The sequence below is a fragment of the Amblyraja radiata genome, chromosome 7 (assembly GCF_010909765.2).
Source record: "Amblyraja radiata isolate CabotCenter1 chromosome 7, sAmbRad1.1.pri, whole genome shotgun sequence".
Taxonomy (NCBI): Eukaryota; Metazoa; Chordata; class Chondrichthyes; order Rajiformes; family Rajidae; genus Amblyraja; species Amblyraja radiata.
This window is the reverse complement of record NC_045962.1, coordinates 55,637,679-55,664,478: the sequence shown is the minus strand read 5'-3', so window position 1 is coordinate 55,664,478 and position 26,800 is coordinate 55,637,679. Positions and strand designations below refer to the sequence as shown.

The 26,800-nt window shown below is 42.9% G+C and overlaps 1 protein-coding gene across 1 annotated transcript in view; it reads left to right on the top strand.

Moving 5' to 3' along the window:
- Positions 1-21,145, top strand: part of parp14 (poly(ADP-ribose) polymerase family member 14) — a 54,528-nt gene extending 33,383 nt beyond the window's left edge. The window contains exons 14-17 of the mRNA XM_033024593.1: positions 2,628-3,254; positions 12,507-12,652; positions 18,108-18,285; positions 19,394-21,145. Coding sequence (XP_032880484.1) covers positions 2,628-3,254; positions 12,507-12,652; positions 18,108-18,285; positions 19,394-19,680 — 1,238 coding nt within the window. The 3' untranslated portion in view covers positions 19,681-21,145. The remainder of the gene's footprint in view (positions 1-2,627; positions 3,255-12,506; positions 12,653-18,107; positions 18,286-19,393) is intronic.
- The last annotated feature ends 5,655 nt before the right edge of the window (positions 21,146-26,800 follow it).

Below are 26,800 nucleotides of genomic sequence, written 5' to 3'. Positions count from 1 at the left end.
ATGGAGAAAGACAGGAGGACTGAGGAACTTGGGGCAGTCAATGGAAGTGTCTTGAGAGCATTCAGTATTATCATTGAAGTGGTGCTGAAGGTCGTGACTCGTATGAAGGTAGACAAATCTCCAGGGCCTGATATATCCGAGGACACCGTTGGAAACTAGAGAGGAAATAGCGGGAGCCCTGTCTGAAATTTACGAGTCGTTATTAAATACACGTGAGGTGCTGGAAGACTGGAGGGTGGCAAATGTTGTGCTTCTATTCAAGAAGGCCTGAAGGGAAAGGGCTGGGAGCTATAGGCCAGTGAGCTTAACATCTGTAGTCTGAAAGTTACAGGAAATTATTCTGAGGGATAGGACATAATGCATTTAGATGGACAAGGTTGATGGCAGAGCTGCAGATGTCGTATTTGGGTGTTTCCGTAAATAAGGGTACCAACCTGTGACATGGGTGGCCAAATTTGAAAGTTATTAAATCATAATGAAATACCACAGGATTAAAAATGGGCCTACCTATGATCGTTTTGAGCTAATTTGTGATCAAAATCGAGCAAAATTTAATACTTTCAAAACTGGAAGGAAAAAAACCGAGAAAAAAATAATATTTATGGGACATATGGTACACTTACTGATTTTGAAGCTCCCTTACAAAATGTCGGTACCTAACCAACCACGTGGCCCGTAGTTCACGCCATAGTCATTATAATTGCGTTGTTAAAATTAAAATTGCGACGAGTGCAAAAAGCCCTTATAGTGCTATAAATAGCTTTGACAACAGGAGACATCGCTAATGAGACATCACTAAAATAGGTGAGCAAACTAGATTTTTATTTGGCTTGTAAAGTTATTTAATTACAAAATCAATGTAATCTTTGCTAGAAAAATGTCACAAAAAAAGGCTAGAAATCACAGACATATCTGATATGTTTCTTTTTAAATGATTTATTTATTTTTGCTTCATTTCATTATTTTGGCTATACACCATGATCTATACCACTTAAAATACAGGATATGAAACAATGGGAATATTATGTAAAAAACAGGAAAATAACCTGGACCTTCAGTTTCATTACTGAGTGCTGTATTTACAGAAACACCCAGATGTGGATTTCAGCTAAGCATTTGTCGAGGTTCCACATGGTGGCTGCTCTGGAAGGTTAGATCGCATGGGATCCAAGGAGAGATAGCTGAATGGATAGAAAATTGGTTTCCTGGAAGGGAGCAGAGGGTGATGGTGGAAGATTGCTTCTCAGACTGGAGGCCTGTGACTAGTCCTGTGCCTCATGGATTCGGTGCTGGGCCCATTACTGTTTGTCACCTATATCAATGTTTGGATGAGAATGTACATTGCAAGATTAGCAAGTTTGTGGGTGGTATTGAAGATAGTGAAGATGGTTATGAGAAATTGCGGCAAGATTTTGGTCGGTTGGCCTGGTGAGCTGAGGAATGGTTGATGGAATTTAATACAGAGAAATGTTAAGTGATGCATTTTGGAAACTCTAACATTGGCAGGACCTACACATTGAATGGTAAGGCTCTGAAGTGTTGTAGAGCAGAGGGATCTAGGAGTGCAAATACATTGTTCCTTGAAGGTAGCGTCAAAGGTCGATAGAGTGGTCAAAAAGGCTTTTGGCACATTGGACATCAGTATTGAGTATAATAGTTGGGAGTTCATGTTGCAGTTATGCAAGACATTGGTGAGGCTGCATTTAGAGTATTGTGTTCAGTTCTGGGCACCATGTTATAGGAAAGATGTTGTTAAGTTGGAAAGGGTGCAGAAAAGATTTACAATGATGTTACCAGGACTCCATGGTCTAAGCTATATGGAGAGGTTGAGCAGGCTGGGACTCTAGTCCCTAGAGTGCAGGAGGATGAGGAGTGATCTTAGAGGTGTATAAACTCAAGAGAGCAATAGATTGGGTAGACGCACAGAGTCTCTTGCCCAGAGTAGGGGAATCGAGAACCAGAGGACAGGTTTAAGGTGAAGGGGGAAAGACTTTATAGGATTCTGGGAGTGGTGGGTGAACAAGATCCCGGAGGAGGTACTTGTGGCTGGGATTATCGCAACTTTTAGGAAGCAAATAGCCAGGTACATGGATAGTACAGGTTTAGAAGGATAGGAGCTAAATGCAGGCAAGTGGGACTAGTGTAGATGGGACATGCTGGTTGGTGTGGGCTCGTTGGGTCAATGGGCCTGTTTCCACACAGTATGACTCTGACTCAATGCTGTGGAATGGATATAAAAACACTGAAGAGAATGCAGAGAAAATATAAAAGGGTGGCACAAGAAAAATATGGGGAAGGGTGCAAAGCACAAAAGGTTTTAAGATGAAAGGTTTTGTGGGTGTAGAGAGATTATTTTTCATTTGTGCAGAAGAACCAAAACTAGAAACTACCGAAATAAAATGGGGACTAATGCAGATTTGGGAATGATCTTCACCCAAATATTAGTGAGAATGTGAAACTGGCTACCGAAGCTAATGGTTGAAAGAAAGTTGCAAAAGTTAAAGAGGGAAACAAGTAAAAGGTAAAGCTTGCAGATTGAAATGGGACAGGAGAGAGGGGGATTAAGTGGAGCATATATATAGTTACTTTATATGAAGGTAATGAATATTTTTTTCTACTGCTACTAGATACATTTACATATTTTTTTGGAAGTCATCCGAAAGAGAATAAAGAATCCTTCATTGAAGACACTATTGAATTCAAAGATGAGATAGAGCCTGTTCGTTTTGAGATCTGTGGAAAGAGTAAGCAAGGTGTAGAAAATACTATATCCTGGATGAAAAATATAGTTTCAAGGGAGCAGTCTGAAGAAACCATTGATAGTAATTATCTATTTGACTTTTCCGAAAAAGAATTTGAAGAATTAAAGCATCTTAATAAAAGTCTGAATATCACATTGGATCTAAAACGTGACCAATCTGGAGCTCAGATCAAAATCTGTGGTCTCACAAAGGATGTTCTGACAACCTTTACTAAAATTCAGAAGATGATTAACTGCCTCAGAGAAAAAGAATCTGAAAGAAGAAACGAAGATCTTGTCAAAAATTTGGTTGAATGGCAGTTCCAAGATGGTATTGAATACAAACCATTTACCAGCGCTACAAACTTCATGCTGGAAGCAGCATTTGGTAGAGATCTGACTTCAACTAATATTCAACTTCACGGCAAGCCATGCTTTGTGGATTTGAAAACCCTTACTGCTACAATCAAAGGATATAAGACCATTTGTTTGAAAAGGGTTTTAAAAACTGAAGGTAAAGTTTTTCATTTTATATAATTTGTGTGGATCTTCTCAATTCATATTCATTATTTTCCACGATAAAATAGTTGAATGCAGCAGATCAAAACATTGTTTTTGAATGATAAAATGCAAAATAAACCTACAACACAGAAACAGGCCCTTCAGCCCACCATGTCTATCCTGAACATGTCAGATTCAATGTTTAAGAAAGAACTGCAGATGCTGGAGAAATCGAAGGTGGACAAAAATGCTGGAGAAACCCAGCGGGTGAGGATTAGGTGACGTTTCGGGTCGAGGCCCTTCTCCAATCTGAAGAAGGGTCTCGACCCGAAACGCCACCTATTCCTTCGCTCCATAGATGCTGCCTCACCCGCTGAGATTCTCCAGCATTTTTGTCTACTTGTCAGATTCAATTATTTATTTCTACCTGCATATGATCCACACCCATCCATTTCCTGCATAGTCATGCTCTTATCCAAAAGCCACTTAAATGGTACTGTTTTATCTGCTTCCACCACTACCCCCAGCAGTGTGTTCCAGGTATCTAAGACTGTTTAAAAAAAAAAAAACTGGTCCTGCACATCTCCTTTAAACTTTCTTCCTCTCACTTTAAACCTATGTCCTCTAGTATTTGACATTTCTATCCTGGGAAAAAGATTTTGGAGGTGTACCATCTCAGTGCCTCTCATCATTTTATAAACTTCTATCGGGTCCCTTCAGCCTCCAGAGAAAACAATCCAAATTTTGTCCAATATCTCCTTTTAGCTCATGCCCTCTAATCCAGGCAGCAGCCCAGTAAACTACTTCACCTTCTCCAAAGCTTCCACATCATTTCTGTAATGGGACAACCAGAACTGCCTGCACACTGTACTCTAGTGACCGTTGGACCATCCTTGATCGGACCTTGCTGACTTTACGTTGTACTAAACGTTATTCCCTGATGCGTCTACACACTGTAAATGGATCAATTGTATTTAAGTACTAGAACTAAGTGGGACCTGTTGAGTCCCAGTCACATGGGAGGCCTGGTCCCACCCCCCCCCCTCCACACTCCCCCCCAGGGTGTGGGGGAGGGGGGGGATGAAGAAGACGGGGGCTATGTGAGGCGGTGGGTTTCTTAAATGTGCATATTTTAATGCTAGGAGCATTGTAAGAAAGGTGGATGAGCTTAGAGCCTGGATTGATACCTGGAAGTATGATGTTGTGGCGATCAGTGAAACATGGTTGCAGGAGGGCTGTGATTGGAAACTAAATATTCCAGGATTTCGTTGCTTCAGGTGTGATAGAATTGGAGGGGCAAGAGATGGAGGTGTTGCATTGCTTGTCAGGGAAGATATTACAGCAGTGCTTTGGCAGGATAGATTGGAGGGCTCGTCTAGGGAGGCTATTTGGGTGGAACTGAGAAGTGGGAAAGGTGTAGCAACACTTATAGGGGTGTATTATAGACCGCCAAATGGGGAGATAGCAGATATTAGTAATAAGCACAAGATAGTGATTGTGGGAGATTTCAATTTTCCACACATAGACTGGGAAACACATTCTGTAAATGGGCTGGATGGTTTTGAGTTTGTAAAATGTGTGCAGGATAGTTTTTTGCAGCAATACATAGAGGTACCTACTAGAGAAGGGGCGGTGCTGGACCTCGTGTTAGGAAATGAGACAGGTCAGGTGGTCCAGTGATCACAATACCATTAGTTTCAATATAATTATGGAGAGGGTCAGAACTGGACCTAGGGTTGAGATTTTTGATTGGAGAAAGGCTAACTTTGATGAGATGCGAAAGGATTTAAAAGGAGTGAATTGGGACATTTTGTTTTATGGGAAGGATGTAGAAGAGAAATGGAGGCCTTTTAAAGGGGAAATTTTAAGAGTACAGAATCTTTATGTCCCTGTTCGGTTGAAAGGAAATAGTAAAAATTGGAAAGAGCCATGGTTTTCAAGGGAAATTGGACACGGTTCGGAAAAAGAGAGAGATCTACAATAATTATAGGCAGCATGGAGTGAATGAGGTGCTTGAGGAGTATAAAGAATGTAAAAAGAATCTTAAGAAAGAAATTAGAAAAGCTAAAAGAAGATATGAGGTTGCTTTGGCAAGTAAGGTGAAAGTAAATCCAAAGGTTTTCTACAGCTATATTAATAGCAAAAGGATAACGAGGGATAAAATTGGTCCATTAGAGAGACAGAGTGGACAGCTATCTGCAGAGCCAAAAGAGATGGGGGAGATATTGAACAATTTCTTTTCTTCGGTATTCACCATGGAGAAGGATATTGAATTATGTGAGGTAAGGGGAACAAGTAGAGTAGCTATGGATACTATGAGATTCAAAGAAAAAGAAGTACTGACACTTTTGAAAAATATAAAAGTGGATAAGTCTCCAGGTCCTGACAGGATATTCCCTAGGACATTGAGGGAAGTTAGTGTAGAAATAGCAGGGGCTATGACAGAAATATTTCAAATGTCATTAGAAACGGGAATAGTGCCCGAGGATTGGCGTACTGCGCATGTTTGTCCATTGTTTAAAAAGGAAAATTGATGAGGGTAAAGCAGTGGATGTTGTCTATATGGACTTTAGTAAGGCCTTTGACAAGGTTCCTCATTGAAGGTTGGTTAAGAAGGTTCAATTGTTGGGTATACATGCAGAAGTAGCAAGATGGATTCAACAGTGGCTGAATGGGAGATGCCAGAGAGTAATGGTGGATGGCTGTTTGTCAGATGGGAGGCAGGTGACTAGTGGGGTGCCTCAGGGATCTGTGTTGGGTCCACTGTTGTTTGTCATGTACATCAATGATCTGGATGAAGGTGTGGTAAATTGGATTAGTAAGTATGCAGATGATACTAAGATAGGTGGTGTTGTGGATAATGAAGTAGATTTCCAAAGTCTACAGAGAGATTTAGGCCATTTGGAAGAATGGGCTGAAAGATGGCAGGTGGAGTTTAATGCTGATGAGTGTGAGGTGCTACATCTTGGCAGGACAAATCAAAATAGGACGTACATGGTAAATGGTAGCGAATTGAGGAATGCAGTTGAACAGAGGGATCTAGGAATAATTGTGCATAGTTCCCTGAAGGTGGAATCTCATGTAGATAGGGTGGTAAAGAAAGCTTTTGGTATGCTAGCCTTTATAAATCAGAGCATTGAGTATAGAAGTTGGGATGTAATGTTAAAATTGTACAAGGCATTGGTGAGACCAATTCTGGTGTACAATTTCGGTCGCCCAATTATAGGAAGGATGTCAACAAAATAGAGAGAGTACAGAGGAGATTTACTAGAATGTTGCCTGGGTTTCAGCAACTAAGTTACAGAGGAAGGTTGAATAAGTTAGGTCTTTATTCTCTGGAGCGCAGAAGGTTAAGGGCGGATGATAGAGGTCTTTAAAATGATGAGAGGGATAGACAGAGTTGACGTGGACAAGCTTTTCCCATTGAGAGTAGGGAAGATTCAAACAAGTGGACATGACTTCAGAATTAAGGGACAGAAGTTTAGGGGTAACATGAGGGGGAACTTCTTTACTCAGAGAGTGGTAGCTGTGTGGAATGAGCTTCCAGTGGAAGTGGTGGAGGCAGGTTTGATTTTATCATTTAAAAATAAATTGGATAGGTATATGGATGGGAAAGGAATGGAGGGTTATGGTCTGAGTGCAGGTAGATGGGACTAGGGGAAAATAATTGTTCGGCACGGACGTGTAGGGCCGAGATGGCTTGTTTCCGTGCTGTAATTGTTATATGGTTATATGTGGATGTATGGGAAGGGGGTGTGGGGTGTATGGGAGGGGGGAGTGGGGGTGTATAGGAGGGGGGGTGGGGGAGGGGAGAGGGTGTGGGGGAGGGGAGAGGGTGTGGGGGAGGGGGGGTGACTCTGACCGCACTCACCGGCTGCAGGGCCCGGCTCCGGACTCATTGGCTCCAAGACCTGGCGCCTATCACACACAGTGGCTCCCATCCCCAGCGGCACCCGGCTCCTCAAGGTGGTCGCCGCCCCCGTCCGCGAACGTAGCAGCCCCCTCCCGCGAACACAGCAGCCCACGAACACGTGGGGGGGGGGGGAGTGGTCGCAGGGTGCTCCTGGTCCCACACCGACTTCACTCAGAGGCTTCCGGTTTAATTTAATGGCTCCCGGCTCACGCTGCTCTCTGCCCGCAAATTGCTCACAGACTCAGCCCCACCTCTAGGGTTTTATTCTCCGTGGTTGCCGGAAGGGGTGTTACCTTCATGGTGACAGATAGGCGAGAAGACAGATAGGCGAGAAGACCAATTTGCTGATCTCATGATTTTTTAAACCTTCATAACTTTTCTAATATTTCACCGATCGGAACAAAGCTTGGTACGCTTGGAGAAGAGGAGAACGGTGAGTTAGGTGGCGAAAAAATCCAAGCGATATAGGTTACCGTTTTTGCGCATATTTAAAAAAAAACGCAAACCAGAAGTGGTCAAGATGAGAGTTTTAGTAATAGTATAGATTGTCTTTCTGCTGAATGGTTAGCTTGCAACAAAAGCTTTTCACTGTACCTCGGGTACACATGACAATAAACTAAACTGAAACTAACCTGCAATGTGATTTCCTACCAATGTTCTGACCAATGAAGGGAGCATATCTTACACCTTTAATCTGCAACTTTCTCTATATAAATAATGGTTCTTTTGCCCTTCCTTCAAAGATGAACAACTTCATATTTTCCCACATTACACACTGGCAACTTTTGGCCCACTCAACAATCCCATCTATATCTCCCTCTGTAAATAAACACCAGGCTTCAAATTCTAGAAATCTGAAATTAAAACCGATAATGCTGTAGTCACACATTAGGTTGGGCTGCATGTCTGGGAAAAGAAATAGTGTTTCAGTTTGGCAACCCTTTATCAGAACAGGGAAAGAGTGAAAACAAGTTAGTTTTAATTTGCAAAGAAGATGTGGTCGCCACATGTTCGCTGTTGGTCTCTGGTGAGTCTCCTTCATGGTCGCGAGTAGTTCCCGCATTCTGGGAACTAGTCGTGGCAACATGTTGAAATATTTTCTGCGACCAAAAATTGATCGCCATGGAGAAAATCGATAATCCTGTAGTCGTAGGTGCAGTTGTAGTGGGGTCACCATGTAGTTATAGGTAGTCATAGGTAGTTTTAGTTAATCGCCTTTGCTGACCGGTCATTGGCTCATTGGGGAAAGAAAATGTAAGCACGAGTTTTCAGAACCAAGGATAACCGACCGGTAATGTTGAATGCCCGCTGAACTTCATAGCTGTGTATCTCTGGCTTATTAAAAGTTATCTGGCTTTTTTTAAATGTCTCCACTCCTCCTTCCCCCTTCTCCCCCTCCCCTACCCCCTCTTTTAAAGGACTTACCGTACACTGTGCTAGCCGTCTTAACCTTCCTGTTCATCGCGGTGTGTGTCTGTATCACCTTGGCTTTGCACCGTGTGAATTTTAGACGGCATTCCCCCCGCTTGACAGTTGCCGGCAGTCTGCTGAAAAATCGCCTAAGTGGGACAGGCCCATTAGAGAGAAAAACACAAAAATAAAGCTCTTGGGTATGATAGATAAAGGAGTGTGAAAAAACTGTGAAATGCTCATTTACATTCTGGACGGTCCTTTCATTAACTAGGGTACTGTCCAGTTTACTTCTACCCCATTGGCACAGTATGGTAGCACAGTGGTAGAATTGCTGCCTTACAGCACCAAAGTCCTGACTACTGATGCTGTCTGTAGAGAATTTGTATGTTCTCCCCGTAACCTGCATGGGTTTTCTCCGGTTTCCTCCCACATTCCGAAGACGTATAGGGCCGTAGGCTAATTGGCTTGGTATAATTGTAAATTATCCCCAGCGTGTAGGAAAGTGTTAGTGTGTAGGGTTCGCTGGTCGGCGTGGACTCAATGGGCCAAAGGGCTGGTTTCTATGCTGTATCTCTAAACTAAACTAAAACAAACATTGCGGACATTGGACTTTGTCTATAGAACTTGTGTGCTACAATGATGTGCAACTATATTCTGCACACTGTATCATGCTCTACCCATTGTAATTTAGTTTGACTTGCCTGTATTATGGTATTATCTGATCTGAATGAATAGCATACAAAATAAAGCTTTTCACTGTACCTTGGTACACGTGACAATAATAAACCTAAAACCTATACCCAAGATGTACTAAAGGAGAGGATAAACTGGCCTAATATCATAATGAATGACTTCCAGCAGAACAGATCAGTTCCGACACAGTCAGAAAGTAATATACCCAAAATGATAGAATTTGATATCGAATACACAAGGCTGCACAAATGAATGATAGGATGCATAGTCAAGCTTATGTTGGGTCATATTTGAACAGAGCATGAGACCAAAGAGTTTTAAGATACAGTGGGAGTGGGCTGGAGAATTAAAGTGGGAGACAACAAAGAAGTGTTGAGTCACTCCTCTGGACTCTTAAGTAAGTGCTCTGCGTTGTAGTCACATAAACTTCATTTTGTGCATAGCAGACAACATTGCAAAGTATGAGTGCAGTGCACATGAGTGTACATCTTCAAACTATTCCTTTTTCCACAGATTCTAACAAATGCAAGGGGGAAGAGTACAGGCACCTCACGTTTTATGTTGTTTGTTAATATAATGTGCTTGTTCCTTTAATATTAAAGCTTGATTTACACGCTGGTATTTTGGGAATAATATGCTCAAATTTCACGCTGTCAGCGTGGTCATGTATATGTTTAATTTACACATTTTTGAAATACACACAGTTTTTCAAGCACATAACCCCGCATGAAACGCAAGGTACCTGTACAGTTAAGGACCCTTACAACATTCATGTGGAGATAGATCTTGGGTCCAAGTCCATTACTCCCTGAAAATATATATTTTTTCCAGGTGGAAATGTCAAATACTAGAGTGCATAGCTTTAAGGTGAGAGGAAGAAACATTAAAGGAGATGTGCAGGGCATTTGCTTTATACAAAGACTTGTAGGTGCCTGAAATGCGCTGCCAGAGGTGGTGGTGGAAGCAGATATAATCGTGACGTTTGAGAGGCTTTTAGATAGACACTAGACCAAGTGGACATATGGATCACGTGCAGGTAGAAGGAATTAGTTTAATTTGGCATTGCATTAAACAGACGTAGTGGGCCAGTGCAGGGCTCTCACTTAATTTTTTTTCTCTTTCCAGCTGGGCAACCTAGGCAGCTTTTTAAGTTGCCAAATGACAGTTTAGGTGGTTATTTAAGACGGCTTGCGTGACGCGTGCGATATTGTGCTCGGAAGAAGTGCGTAGTTACCAGTCGGAATTATGCTCAATGAAGCATTCACATATTATTTCTGCTTCAAATAAAGTCACAAACTAAACATATTCACCAATCTGAATCCGACCTTTCTGTCCTGGGCCTCCTCCATGGCCAGAGTGAGGCCCACCGCAAATTGGAAGAACAGCACCTCGTATTTCACTTGGGTAGTTTACACCCCAGCGGTATGTACATTGGCTTCTCAAATTTCAGGTAGTCCTTGCTTTCTCCCTCCTACCCCTCACATTCCCAGCTCTCCCACATCCTACTGTCTCCACGTCTTCCTTTCTTTTTCCCGCCCCCCCCCCCCCCCCCCCCCCCCCCCCCCCCCGACTCCCTACACATTATGGGCAATTTTACAGAGACGTTAACCTACAAAGCCAATGCGTCTTTGGGATGTGGGAGGAAACCTACATGCTTGCAGGGAGAATGTGCAAATTCAACACAGACAGTGCCCGAGGACAGGATGGAACACAGATATCTGGCGTGTGAGGCAGCAAGTCTACCAGCCGTGCCACTATATTTTGTTTTCCAACACAAAAAAAATTACACATTGCTAACTTTGATTACTAAAAAAAAAAATAAACTATCCATTTTCAGTCATAAATCTCTTAAGTCACGCTATGTCCCCCTTTACAGCTACTGTATGTGTTAATTCAGTTCAAGACTATGGGGCAGTATTAGGCCATAAAGTTGCTGCCTAAAAGTGTCAGAGACCCGGAATTGATCCTGAATATGGGTGCTGTCTGTAAGTTTGCTCCTTTTCCCTTTGATCACATGGGTTTTCTCCGGGTGCTTTTGTTTCCTTCCACATTCCAAAGATGTGCAGGAACCTTTTTCAGACCCAACCCAAAACATCATATTTTCCTTTTGTCCGGAGATTCTGTCTGTCCTGTTGAGTTACTCCAGCTTTTTGTGTCTATCTTCGGTTTAAACCAGCATCTGCAGTTCCTTCCTACACACAATACTATACGATAGAACTTTATTAATCCCAGAAGGGAAATTGTGTGTGTGGGTATATATATATTATACACACACACACACACACACACACATATATTTATATATAGTTATATATTCAAATATAAATATACACTGTTGTTTTCTCGTTTATAACATTGTTTACAGAGTACTATGTTGACATATTCTGTTGTGCTGCTGCAAGTAAGGATTTCATTGTTCTAAGTGGGATGTGAGAGAATAAAACACTCTTGACTTACGTCGCTAACGGGTGGGATAGAACTGGAGTACGGGTGATCGCTGATCGGTGTGGACTCAGTGGGCCAAAGGACCTGTTTCCACGCTGTATCTTTAAATTAAACTAAAAATACTAAAACCAGAGGGAGTCTAAAGAAGGGTCTCTGCCCAAAACATCACCAAATTTCTTCTATCCAGGCTGCTCCCCCGCGCAATTAAAGCATGGAATAGTCTTCACCCTACCATAGTTACCCAACCAGATGCAACTAAATTTAAGGTAGCTCTTTTTTCCCCCCAAGAACCCTTTTAGCTTAAGTCCACCCTCCACCACCTCCAGTTTAAATTCCATTTGGAATATTTTTGCAGGACCAGGAATCCAAGAAACAGGAGTTACTCCAGCTCCAGGGAGTGATTCTGCGTTGGGTTTCAGCGGTCGCGGCGAGCTGACAGCAATGGTGGCCAGATCTCCCACAATGCAAAGGGAGGGAGAAAGTGTCTGGCGCCGACCAGTTGCCGTGGCAGTGCACATGCAAAATGACATGTCTTTTAGGTTGCCCGGCGGGACTTTAGGTGGCCATTGGCAACTGGGCAACCATTAATTCTGAGCCCTGCAGTGGGCCTGTTCCAGTGCTGTATTGTTCAATGTTCTATCTTGCATGTCTTGCTGTTAAATAATCTGGCAGCACTTGATGATAGCATCAGATGATTAAAGTGGGGTTATCCTTTGTCTAATATGCTTATTATTGATGAGCTAAAGCTACATTTGATTAATGTAAACATATATAATTATGATTCATTTGATATATCTGCAGGATTGCTAACTGATGCTCTTCCAGATCATTGGGATGGTATGAAAAACATGCAGTATACATCTGTGCAGCTGCACCAGGAATCCCAAGAATATCAGAATGTAGAGCAATCTTTCAAAGCATCAGCCAATACGTTTCAGATTGTAAAGGTACTAGTCAATCTTACTACATTTTTCATAGCCTAGTAACCTTTCATGGAGGGATTCAGATGAATGTAACTAATATATTTAATGCAGATAATCAGCTATTGGAACGGTCATTAATGTCCTTGCGCAAAACAATTTGTTGGAGTGGTTCATAAGCTCTGGTTACAGAGATGCCTAGATCAAACTGATTTTACATTGGAACAGTGGCTATGCTTTCGACTTCTCCAAATTCAGGTAGTCCTTGTTTTCTCCCTCCTTCCCCTCCCCTTCCCAGCTCTCCCACAGCCTCAGAGCCTACTGTCTCCGCTTCCTTTCTTCTTCCGCCACCCCCCCCCCCCCCCCCCCCCCCCCCCACCTCCACATCAGTCTGAAGAAGGGTGTCAACCCGAAACGTCACCTATTCCTTTGCCATAGATGCTGCCTCACCCGCTGAGTTTCTCCAGCATTTTTGTCTACATACGCTTTAAATGCAATACATTGGGGCATTCTTTGGGTTGTATTGTTTCCTTAGATTACAGATTCTTCTTGTTGAGATGTATATAAGCTCAATGTGACTAAAATAATTAAGTGAATATAGATAGCCTTTTTTATCGGAAAGGCAAGCATGATGTAAACAATACAACAAGATAGTTACATAAAAATATCATAAAGCAATAAGAACCCACTACCTAAATATGGCACCTCTCTCAGCAACTAACTGGCTGATATAAATTTACTAACTTTTAAGAAAATAGAAACGAGGCCGCACAAATAAATATATTTACACTGATATGTCAATACATATTAAATACAGGCTTGTGTGATTTTAAATATCAATTTCTGAAAAATCCAGAAACATTCCAAGAACTGTCTGTCAATCACCAGAATTATACTCTAAGCATTTTAATATTTTTACCTATGCTTCAGCTTAACATCTGTGATTACTGCAGTTGGTGTCCTACTTATCATGCCTGCCCTATTATGACACGAGGATTGGAAGTGGTGTTGGTGGAGATATCTGTGAATCAAAGGGTTAACGCCCCCTTCTGAATGCAGAAACGGAAGGGAGGTAAAGACCTATCAGGTTCTGGACACCCTAATCCACCATTATCAACTCTCCTTCCATAGTCATCTTCGGCAATTTAGATGTAACACTCATAATTTGATATACTGCATTCTGTGCTCACCATGTGGTGTCTATATTGGAGAAATGCTGGAGTAACTCAGCGGGGCAGGCAGCATCTCTGGACAGAAGGCATGGGTGACGTTTTGGGTCAAGACCCTTCTTCAAACAAGATTAGGTGACTGCTTTGCAGAACATCTCCATACAATCTATAAGGGTGATCAAAGATTCCAGTTCTCCAGCCTACTCCCACTGTAAGTTCTCTGATTTGGCCATCTACATTGTGCCAACAAACCTTTACATACATCTGAGGAACAGCAAGAATTGGCAAAGGATAACCACATAATTCAACTGTTTCAGATAGTCATTTATTCCAATGGTACAACATTAAATCTTTATTGTTATGATGGTGCCGAGAGTGGCGATATTTTTCCAGCTGCTGAACAAGATGCACACTGTTACCACTATTACTACAGTATACCCTGTTACACACCATTCAGGAAGGGATACAAGGCCCTTTCTCTCCTTCCTTTTGGAAAATCTGACCATGCCGCCATTTTCCTGCTACCAGAGTATAAACAAAGGATAGTACAGGAAGCAGCAGTGACGAGGGATGTAAAGCGATGGTGTGACCATTCAGAGGCCATGCTAGAGGATACACTGAGTGGTATCGACTGGAATATGTTCCAATCAAGTTCCAGACACGTCAGTGAGTTTGCGGAAGCTGTCACTGACTTCATAGGAACACTAGCCGACAACATTGTCCCCACGGTAAGGGTTAGCTTCTTTCTTAACCAAAAAGCCTGGGTTGTCAGATTCATTTGCGTTGCTTTGAATGCTTGCACGACTGTTTACAACTCCGGCCTGGCATCCGGCAACATGGATGATTACAAGGCAGAATCCTATAGACTGTGAAGAAGGCAAAAAGGAGGTACAGGGACAGGATGGAATCGCAGATGGAGCAGAGTGATATCAGACGCCTATGGCAGGGGGTACGGACTATAACAAATTACCAGAGCAGCCCCTCCTCAACCGGGAGTGTCGGCGCCTCCTTAGCTGATGACCTGAACTCTTTCTATGCACGATTTGAGGCGGGCATCAACATCATCAGCGCGCGAGGCTGGAGTGAGGCACACCGCTGAAGATGTGCACACATTCTCAGTGTCCGAGCACGACGTGAGGAGGGCTCTGACACGTGTGAACACAAGGAAAACTGTAGGCCCAGATGGTATATCTGGGCGAGTACTAAAGTCTTGTGCTAATCAGCTGGCTCCAGTGTTCACCACAATATTCATCCTCTCCCTGGCCAAGTCCATGGTCCCTACCTGCTTCAAGAGAGCCACTATTATATAGCCAGTGCCTAAGAATGCCTCTCCAGCCTGCTTGAATGGCTACCGACCCTCACCTCAGTGGTTATGAAATGCTTCGATAGGCTGATCAAGGTCTACATCTGTGCCTTCCTCCCTTGCACCATGGATCCGCTGCAGTTCGCATACTGTCCAAACAGATCCACGGATGATGCACTCCCAGGTTTTGCACACCACTCTCTCTCACCTTGACAGCTAAAAGGGGGGCTATGTGAAGATGCTGCTCATTGATTTCAGTTCAGCTTTCAACACCGTAGTCCCCACCAGACTTGCTGATAAGTTGCTCGAACTGGGACTGAACACTCCCCTGGGTCCTGGACTTCCTCACCACCAGGCCCCAGGTGGTTAAGATGGGTAGACATACCTCCAACCCTCTCACCCTGAACACAGGAGCCCCCCCCCAGGGTTGCATCCTCAGCCCCCTGCTGTACTCCCTGTCCACACATGACTGCGTGGCCAGGTTCAGCCCTAACTCCATCATTAAATTTGCTGATGACACAGTGGTGGTGGGCCTGATCCCCGATAACGATGAGAAGGCCTACCTGAAGGAGGTGGCTGACCTGGCAGTCTGGTGTCAGAATAACAGCCTACTCTTGAAGTTCTCTCTGATCTATATACATTATATATATATATCCGTCCGATGTCATAACTTAAATAACTAATAAAATTTAGATTTAGATACCCCGAGAACATGGTTTGTAAAAATAATATTACAACAGTAAAATAGTCAAAACAGTTAAATCAGACTAAAGTGCAGATGTGTCTGTGCGACGTGACCATCCGAGGGAGACAGTCCATGGGGGGTGGGGGGCACTCAGCAGGGCCGGTTCAGAGCCGCTATAGCTCTGGGAATGAAGCTGTTCCTGAGTCTGGAGGTTCGGGCGTAGAAGTCCTTGCAACGTCTGCCGGAGGGAAGTAGTTCGAACAGTCCATTACAAGGGTGTGAGGCATCGTCAATAAGCTTCTGCGCTCTGTGGACGACGCACTGAAGAGCTCTCCTCTCCGCCTCCGTGCAGCTGAGATACCACACAGAGATGCCATACGTTAATATGCTCTCTGTGGTGCAACGGTAGAAGGTTGTCAGCAGCTGTTGGGGCAGACCAGTCTTTTTTAATGTTCTCAGGAAGAACAGTCGTTGCTGTGCCTTCTTGACCAGCGCAGCAATGTTGGTGGACCATGTGAGGTCCTCTGAAATGTGAGTGCCCAGAAACTTGAAGCTGGACACTCTCTCCACACTGTCCCTGTAGATGGAGATTGGGGCGTATTCTCCATTATGTGACCTGAAGTCAATAATCAGCTCCTTGGTCTTGGAGGTGTTTAGTGACAAGTTGTTACGTGTGCACCAGTCCGCCAAGTTCTGCACCTCTGCTCTGTATTTTGTTTCATCACCGTTGGTGATCAGCCCAATCACTGTTGTGTCGTCTGCAAACTTGACGATGGTGTTGGTGTCGAATGCAGGAACACAGTCGTGTGTGAAGAGGGAGTAGAGCATGGGGCTCAGTACACAGCCCTGTGGTGTGCCTGTGCTCAGGGTGATATATAATAGATATCTATATTACTAAAACTCTGTTCTTGACCGGTTTTGGCGATCTGTGCTGCGATTTCCGAGAGAACGCCGCCACCTACGGCCGTCATTTTTGGCCACCTCGCTAAGAGCCCCCCTCCGCCGCATGTGTGCCGAGGATTTTTCCCGTCGATGAAATATGACAGATATTAATGTTTTTACAAAATTCCCCATTCTCTCTGCTGCCCCTGCTGGAGAGGGGGGGGGAGGGACTATAAAACCAGGAAGTGGGGTGCCTCAATCAGTCTCTGCAAGTGGTGTGCCTCAATCAGTCTCTGCAAGTGGTGTGCCTCAATCAGTCTCTGCAAGTGGTGTGCCTCAATCAGAGCTCTGAATAACATTGAACAAATGTCTCCACAGCTGTGAGTACCCATAATGTGGTTTGAAAATGAAAATATGGTTAGTTTGGGGAAAAAAGCACTGCCTGCAAATGGTTGTTTCGGGGGTTTGGGTAAAATGGCACCCTCTCTCTCCACACCTCTCTCTCTCCCTATCCCTCTCCCTTTCTCCCTATCCCTCTTTCTCTCTCTCTCCCCCCCCCCCCCCCTTGTCTCCCTTTCTCTCTCTCTCTCTCTCTCCCCCGTCTCTCCCTCCCCCCCTGTCTCTCCCTTCCCCACCCTGTCTCTCCCTCCCCCCCTCTCCTCTCCCTCCTCCCCTCCTCCCCCCCCCCCCCGCCCCCTCCTCCCCCCCCGCCTCCTCCTCCCCCCCCACCTCCTCCTCCCCCCCCACCTCCTCCTCCCCCCCCCCACCTCCTCCTCCCCCCCCCTCCTCCTCTCTCCTCTCCCCTCTCTCCTCTCTCCTCTCCCCCTCTCCTCTCCTCTCCCCCTCTCTCCTCTCCCCCTCCTCCCCTCCACCCCCCCTACCCTCCACCCCTCCCTGTTCCCCACCTCACCCCCCCCTCTCCTCCCCCACCTTTTCCACCCCCTCCCTCTTCTCCTCTCCACCCCCCTATCCCTCTCTCTGTGTCTCTGACCCTTCTCTCTCTGCCCTCACTCTCTAACCCCCCCCCCCCCCCTCTAGATGTGACTGCAAGTTGGGGGCTTTGCGTCAGTAGATAGGGTGGTTATGGGGTAAAAGGAGCAAATTAATAATATAAATATAATATCAAGTGGGGTAATTAGCGTGAGTGCGGGGGGGGGGGGGGGGTATAGTTAGTGTGTGACGCTGCATGCCGCCCCCCCCCCCCCCCCCACAACCGCACGTTGGGGGAACAGACCCAACGGGTCTGCACTTGGTCTAGTATATATTGTAGATTGAAGTTTTTTTTTAAATAAACAATTATGCAGAATTGGGAAGTTTACAGAAAGATCCAGGTGATGGAAATCAGCATCATAAAGTGATATGCTTTGTAATAGAAGCTAATTTTGTTTGGAAATATTTTTGTTGAACTAAAAACATGATTGACCACAGAAGTTATTCTAACAGATTGAAAGAATACAAACCCCATGTCTTTGGAAGAATTATATGATTAAAAAACAATTGTTTGAAGATAAAAATCCTGCTGGAACTAACAATGAAAGGAACTTATTCCATGGAACAGCGTCGGACACACTAGAGTCAGTCAGCCGTCTTGGGTTCAACCGGAGCTACGCAGGAAGGAATGGTATGTAATGCAATGTTTTTAATCTGTAGAGAAATCTGGAAATTGCAAAATCGAAATGGAGCGTATGCAGAATATTAGGAAATTACCAATCAAGAGGTAAATAACCATAGACACAAAATGCTGGACAGGCAGCATCTCTGGATAGAAGGAATGGGTAATGTTTCGGGTCGAAACCCTTCAGATTGCAAGTCAGGGAGGAGGGAGACACATAGAAAAGGAAGGGTAATGGGTGAAAACGAGACGTCAAAAGAGATCAGGGACAAGGACAGTAGAATAGATCATTGTTAGCTAGGAGAAGGTGACAACAATGCAGAGATAAAATATAATCGGGAAAGTCAGACTGGTCGGAGGACTGGGAAGGGGAGGGATGGAGCGAGAGAAAGCAAGGGTTACTTGCATTTCGAGAAGTCAATATTCATACTGCTGGGGTGTAAGCTGCCCAAGCAAATATCAGGTGCTGTTCCTCCAATCTGCGCTATGGAGGAGGCCCAGGACAGAAAGGTCAGTGTGGGAATGGGAGGGGGAGTTAAATGTTTAGTAACCAGGAGATCAGGAAGGTTTAGGCGGACTGACCAAATAACCATACTTTGGATTTTTAGATTTAATTACAAATATATGCTTATCCCTTAGTTTTATCACATGGCTATTTTCATCAGCAAGGCACTTCGAAAATAACTAAAATAAATACTGGATAAACATAATACTGGATAAACTGTAGATAATTTTCATAAGCTGCCTGCACTACTGAAGCTGTAAATATGCTGGTAGGGAAAAATTGTATGAATAAAATAAAACATGCATTTATTCATCCATAAGGTACATGCCTACACTTTATTCAGCAGACATTAAAATAGGAGATTGATGCACCTGCTCAGTGAAGAGCCATAATACACACTGCCCCCTTGATCATCACAGCAAACTAAAATGGACTGTACTGCTCCAAATCGTCTTGTTGGTATTTTTTAAATCATTTTTGGATAAAACATACAACTGCTTCGTATTGAAATATACAAAACATACGTTTCTGGTTTGTTTTCTTAAAGTGAATATTTACTGCTTGCTAAATGAAGGAACATTTCATAATTAAGCCATTTTATTTATTTTGCAGCCACAGTTTATGGGAATGGCACCTATTTTGCTGTAAATGCAATGTATTCTGCTAACGGCACATATTCAAAGCCTGATGCCAATGGAATGAAGTACATGTATCGTGCTCGAGTACTCACTGGTGTCTTCTGTCTTGGGCAAAGTGGAATGCTTACACCCCCTTCAAAGAATTCAAGTAATCCAACAGACTTGTATGACAGTGTTGTGGAAAATGTAAATAACCCTTCCATGTTTATTATTTTCAATGACATTCAAGCTTATCCAGAATATTTAATTACATTTAAATAACTGAATTATTTGGGATATAAAACATGTGATTTTTATAATGGAATTCAAATTTCTGAAACGTTCTGATTATTTTTCAGAATTATTATGTTGAAATCATAGCTTTTGATTTTTGTAGTCCCTGCATTCCCCCTCCCCTTCCCAACTCTCCCACTGTCTCCGCCTCCTCATTTCTTCTCCCCCCCCCTACCCCCACATCAGTCTGAAGAAGTATCTCGACCCGAAACATCGCCTATTTCCTTCGCTCTATAGATGCTGCTCACCCGCTGAGGTTCTCCAGCATTTTTGTCTACCTTCTATTTTCCAGCATCTGCAGTTCCTTCTTAAACATTTTGATGTTTTAAAATCATTTTGATTAACTAATGAAAAGACATTGCTATTTCGTGTCTAAGATACATTGTCAACTCTCAAGCACATTTTGGGGTGAGGGAGAGGATGAAGGGGAGGTGATCATTTACACTATTTGGCATGAATGCAATTTCACCAACACAAAAAAATCTTTTTGGGGATCTCCTTACATAGAGAGAAAGTATACACATGTTTGGAATCAAAAATGTAAATGTTAAACATGCAGTAAGTCAGGCAAATACAATGCAAGCTGCTGATTAGATGCACACTTGTGTGTCCATCTATATGGTTTCAATGATAGGATGTAATGCCCATCCCTAGTTGCTGCATAAGTGAGTAAACAAATGGAAGACAACTACTTTGGCACGTCTGGAGTCACAAATGTCAGACCCAATTAAGTTTTACAGTAAACTGGCAGTTACACAGTTACTGTTCCTGATTCGAGCTCTTTAATCCAGACATACACAATCACTTGGATTTAAATTATGTAACTGCCATGCTAGGATTCATAGAAAAGTATCTGGAAGAACATCAGAAAGCAGAAGAAGATCCAGACTGAACCAAACTGTTATATTCAGAAGTGAGTTTATATTTGGTTGATGGAGCGGCTCCTGTTCTGAAGTCAAAATAAATCATATCTCTAGGAGTTTGTCCATTCTCAATCTGGCCCCCTTTTCTGTTCTTTTCCTGAATAACACTGCATACCTGGACTATAGCTGTTGCATCAATAAGCCAATTTTTCTGTTTTCTGAGTATTCATTGACCAGTTGATTTTCTATAGTTTATAACATTCTAAAAATGTGAAAACGCTGCATATTTTTAGTATGATATTCTTATCTTTGAGTAGTTACGTATTCAAATGATTCATTAATAGTAATCCTTTCTAATCCTAATCTTCAAGAATTGTTTATTTGAATACAATGAGTGAAATTGATTAAAAACACATGTAACATATAAAGGTTTATAAAAGCATTATTAAACAGGTTAATATTCCTTCTTGGTAGATCATTTAACCAACCTTTTAACTAGTTTATCTTACTGTTATATTAGAATGTATGTCTTTGCTTGTATACACTTGATAAGTGTGAAGACACGCAATATATTAAAAGAGTGCAAACAATTACATCTCAGTTGCTTCTAATTTATTGGTCTTAATTATTCTAATTATTGCCTAAGGCTTCATTATGCTTTTTGGCTGCAAAGATTGAAGTGAGCACTTCTAAAACTTTTTTTTAGCCATCTTATTATCAGTTCTTTGGCATAGTTGGGCAAATATTTTGATTATTTTTAATAAATGTATATAATTCAAAGTATCCACTATCCTTATAACTTTGAATAACATTGTCTGCACTAAAGAATAGGTCTGCACTAAAGAATGAGTTCTAGGTTTCCAGATTATTTCTATTTTCCCTGGATACCATCAATTGTTTCTTCATCATTCAAGAGTCACGAGTTCTAATTGTCCGATGTACCATAAACCGAACAATGAAATTCCTACTTACACCAGCTTAACAGGTCTATAAACACAGTACTCATAGATAACACATTCAACAAAAGAAAATTCAAAATATTTTTTAACAGTTTTAGTACAAAACAAATACTGAAGTGCAACCCAGTTAATTTGGTGTTTGTAGTGTTGGTTGTTGAGAAGATGTTGTTCCTGAACTTGGAGATCAGTTTTCAGACTCCATGCTGTTACCAGGAGTGAAATGTGATCATGGCCAGGGTGGAGAGGATCATTGATGATGCTAACTGCATTTTTGAAATAGTACCTCCTATAGATCCCTTCAGTGATGGGGAGATCGGTACCTGTGATGAATTGGGCAGTGTCCACCACTTCTTTGATACCTTTCTTAAATAGAGACACAACATTAGCCACCTTACAGCCTTCCGGCACCTCATACATGTCTAATGATAATTCATGTATCTCAGCCAGGGCTCCTGCAATTTCTTCTCTTGCTTCCCAGTGTACTTGGATATACAGTGCCCTCCATAATGTTTGGGACAAAGGCCCATGATTTATTTATTTGCCTCTGTACTCCGCAATTTGAGATTGTAATAGAAAAAAATCACGTGGTTAAAGTGCATATTGCCAGATTTTAATAAAGGCCATTTGTATACATTTTGGTTTCACCATGTAGTTACAGCAATGTTTATACATTTTTCCAGAACTGTGGTTGCTCCTTTAAGTACTTCTTGGTAAACTGTAACCTGGCCATTATAGAGAGAATTCTTGTGACATCGGCTGTGGAGGTCTGCCTTGGCCTGCCAGTCCCTTTGCGATTAGTAAGCTCACCAGTGCTCTCTTCTTAATGATGTTCAAAACAATTGATTTTGGTAAGCCTAAGGTCAACTCTGTTTCTCAGTCTCATAATGGCTTCTTGGACTTTCATTGGCACAACTTTGGTTTTCATGTTGATACACAGCAATAAAACTTTCCAAGGTGATGGAAAGACTGGAGGAAACTCTAGGTGCTGAGACCTGCATTAAACACACCTGAGCAATTACAAACGCCTCTGAAGCCATGTGTCCCAAACATTACGGTGCCCTGAAGTGTGCGGTGTGGGTGGGTGGGGGGGAAGACTATGTATGAACACAACTGTAATTTATACATGGTGAAACCAAAATGTATAAATATGGCCTTTAATAAAATGTGACAATGTGCACTTTAACCACATGTGATTTTTTTTTTCTATTACAAATCTCAAATTGTGGAGTACAGAGGCAAATAAATAAATGGTGGGTCTTTGTCCCAAACATTATGGAGGGCACTGCATCTGATCACAACACTTATCTCCCTTCATATGACTTAGGACGTACATCACTTCAATATTAATATGGATCGTCGTCAAACATCTCCATTGACTTTCCCCAAGTTCTCTAGTCTTCATCACGGTGTATTTGTTCCTATCGCAACAAAGTGATTGTCATGGTTACTGACGTTTTATTTAAATATCACATTTTACTAGTCGGAAAGGTCAGAGTACACATGGTGGAGGGATAAAATAGCACGTTCTGTGTTCAGTCCTTCGAATGTGTTTATATTCGGATCGAGGCGAGGATCTGACTGGTTATCCCTTTTTATTTCTCGGCTCCACCCATATAGCCTCTGGATGATCCTACCAGTAGCGTCAATTCCGACTACTTCCGTGATATTTCTTCTTAATCAACAAAGCACTCCCCCTCCTCCTTTACCGTTTCTCACTTGTAGCAACTGTACATTAAGCTTCCTGTCCTACGTACCCAGATTTCTGTAGTGGCTATAATGCCCTTAATTCATCCACCTTGCCTGTCATGCTCATTTTTAGCTTGCATAGGAGACTGCAGATCCATGACAGTAACTGAACAGTTTGCAACTGTATCAATATGCACCTGATATAAATGAAATAGTGTTCATTTGATGAGGATGCCAGTGTACTCATGAAATTCTTGCTGTTGCTGTACAGATAACTCATTACAGGAAAATTCTGATAATCTGACATCCAGTTAATCGTAAATCGTGCTACTTAAGCAAATACCTAAGCATACGGATCACTAATAAGTCCAGAATGTGAGCCAGGCGTCCAAAGGATAAGCAGGTAGTGTGGTTAGAGCGAGGAATTCAGAGTGGACTGAGACAGGTGTCCTGACTGCAACCTGTGCCAGGGTTCAGATTACCTATGCTCTCTGCTCCCTTTAAATTAGAAAGTTTATTCTACTACTGTGTAATGTAAAGTAAAAGTTTAATTAATGAATATTTGGGTTTTAATATTAGATATTAAAAACATTCATGTGGTGACGGTTCAAGCCTACATGGTATCCATAGCAAAACATCCTGTTTTTCTACCACACATGAATTTCTCCAGTCCTATTTTCTTCTTGAAAGCATTTGTTACACCCACATAACTCAGCTGCAAAGAGGAAGATTGCATTACCTTTGAAATCTTAGTGGGCTTGCTCCTTGAATGCACCTCAGTCACATCCTGTGCTAAACTTGTCTTGAATGTTCTTTCTATGTATAGTTTGTATGTTCAGGCAGCAGACATAATGTGCCAAACATTATGCTTGAATTCTTTAATATGCCAATTTCACATCAATAGATCTCACAACCCCTGATGTAAAATGGTCTGAAAGTTGCAGCATTGTGCCTAAAGTTTTCAGAATTTCCTGATAACGCTCTTTAGTTGTTTATTGTACAAGCTGACACTTTAACTGTCTTGCTCTGCTACTAATGTTAATATTCCGTATCTCCCCAGCACAATGAAGATATTTTTCCCAAGAACATCACTATCCGCCCTATGTACAGAGCAAATAGCCGCCATTTCATTTTTTCAGCTCGCCAACATCAAAGGTATCAAAGGTATTTTATTGGTCACATTCACATACACCTAGGTGTAGTGAAATGAAATGCTTCTTGCCATTTTGCAGCACATAAAGAAGGAATACAGACATAATGGTATGTTAGGCGAATGGTATGTTAGCTTTCATAACAAAAGGATTTGAGTATAGGAGCAGGGAGGTTCTACTGCAGTTGTACAGGGTCTTGGTGAGACCACACCTGGAGTATTGCGTACAGTTTTGGTCTCCAAATCTGAGGAAGGACATTATTGCCATAGAGGGAGTGCAGAGAAGGTTCACCAGACTGATTCCTGGGATGTCAGGACTGTCTTATGAAGAAAGACTGGATAGACTTGGTTTATACTCTAGAATTTAGGAGATTGAGAGGGGATCTTATAGAAACTTATAAAATTATTAAGGGGTTGGACAGGCTAGATGCAGGAAGATTGCTCCCGATGTTGGGGAAGTCCAGGACAAGGGGTCACAGCTTAAGGATAAGGGGGAAATCCTTTAAAACCGAGATGAGAAGAACATTTTTCACACAGAGAGTGGTGAATCTCTGGAACTCTCTGCCACAGAGGGTAGTCGAGGCCAGTTCATTGGCTATATTTAAGAGGGAGTTAGATGTGGCCCTTGTGGCTAAGGGGATCAGAGGGTATGGAGAGAAGGCAGGTACGGGATACTGAGTTGGATGATCAGCCATGATCATATTGAATGGCGGTGCAGGCTCGAAGGGCCGAATGGCCTACTGCACCTAATTTCTATGTTTCTATAACATTAATAAGAGTTTTAAACATAAAGAACATCCCCCCACAATGGTTCCCATTATGAGGGAAGGCACAAAGTCCAGTCCCCAACCCCAGTTCACTCATAGTCGGGCCTATTGAGGCCTCCACAGTTGCCTCTACGGAGGCCCGATGTTCCAGGCCGTTCTCGCCGGGTGATGTTGCTCCGGCGTCGGGAGAGTCCTCTCAGCGGCTTGGGAACCCTGGAACTGCCGCTTCCGTACTGGAGGCCGCGGCTTCCGAAGCCAACAAGGCCGCGCCGGTTGGAGCTCCACAACTGGCAATCTCATCTAGCGATCCCAGGCTCTCGGTGTAAAGTTCAGCGCCGCCGCCCGCAGCTGGTTGCTCCACAGTCCCGCAGCTCCGCGATGTTTTCCTCAGCGATCTTCAGCTCACCGGAGCTCCAGCGCGGCGACCCGGGCAAGGCATCGCCCGCTCCGCGATAGCGCCCCAGCGCTGTGCCGCCGCCGAAGCCGAGGTTCTGGGCGGTCCCCGACAGGAAACGCCGCTCCAGGCCCGCTGGTAGGCCGTGAGGACGGGTCGAAGCTGCAGCCCGGAGAAAAGCTGCCTCTCCAACCAGGTAAGGACCCTGAAAGGTAGTTTCCCCCTTCCCCCCCCCCCCCCACATAAAAAAGTCTAGACCTCCAAACAAAACACTTTAACTAACTTAAAATAAAAATAAAAAGATGAAAAGACAGACAGCTGCTGGCTGGGCAGCCATACACAGGACAGCGCCCCCCTATCATCCACTTCCACCACCTTTTATTGTTACTGTTCCAACTACACAATCACATTACTTCTTACTATACACTTGATTTTTTTACTTGCCTTTTCCTTAGCAGCAATATCCCAGACACACCAATAATGTAGCATCTGCAGGTGATTCTATATTGGATAGGCTTGTTGAGGAGAAAATAATTTCCAAAGTATTGGGGAAAGAGTATGTGAATGGGTCTGATAGGAAATGAAGTGAAAAAAGGCTTTTCTGATTTCCTTCAAGGTGAGATGAGGCATCGCTATCATAAGGGCTTAGCAGAGGGAAGTCTTGGTCTACAAAGAAAGAAGTCCAACAGACGCGACACTTGTTTGGACACATTCAATTGTGGTTGCATGCATTAATGCCTTTTGACACATATATAGGTATGTTCAATCAAATGCCTTTGCCCATTCCTTCTCTCCCTCATCAAACCATCCCACAACACCATTTTTCTTGACCTCCCAAATCCACATCTCTCCTTAAGTTACCACCATCCCTAACCTCTTAGAACATCCATTACACACACTCCCAACTTATCTTCTCTGACTGCACTCTACCCTGCCCCCATTACTTATCTCTCTAATCCTGTAACCCGTGTTCCATCATTCCTCTTCATGCCACCCTGTGTTCTTGCCTCCAATCTGCTCTCTGGCCTGAAGATGAAATCAGATGGTCTTTCAGGAAAATAAAGGAAACAGGAATGAATTTATTCAGGGAATCAGAAGGGCAAAAAGATCCATGAAATGCCTTTGATACGGAAGATTAAAGATAATCCCATTTTATGCATACATTAAAACAAGAGTAGCAAGGATAGGGTAGGACAACTCAAGGACAAAGAAGGGAATTTATGCATGAAGCTAAAGTGGGTGAGGTACATGTTTCTGTAACGCATATTAGATATGAAACGCTCAATATA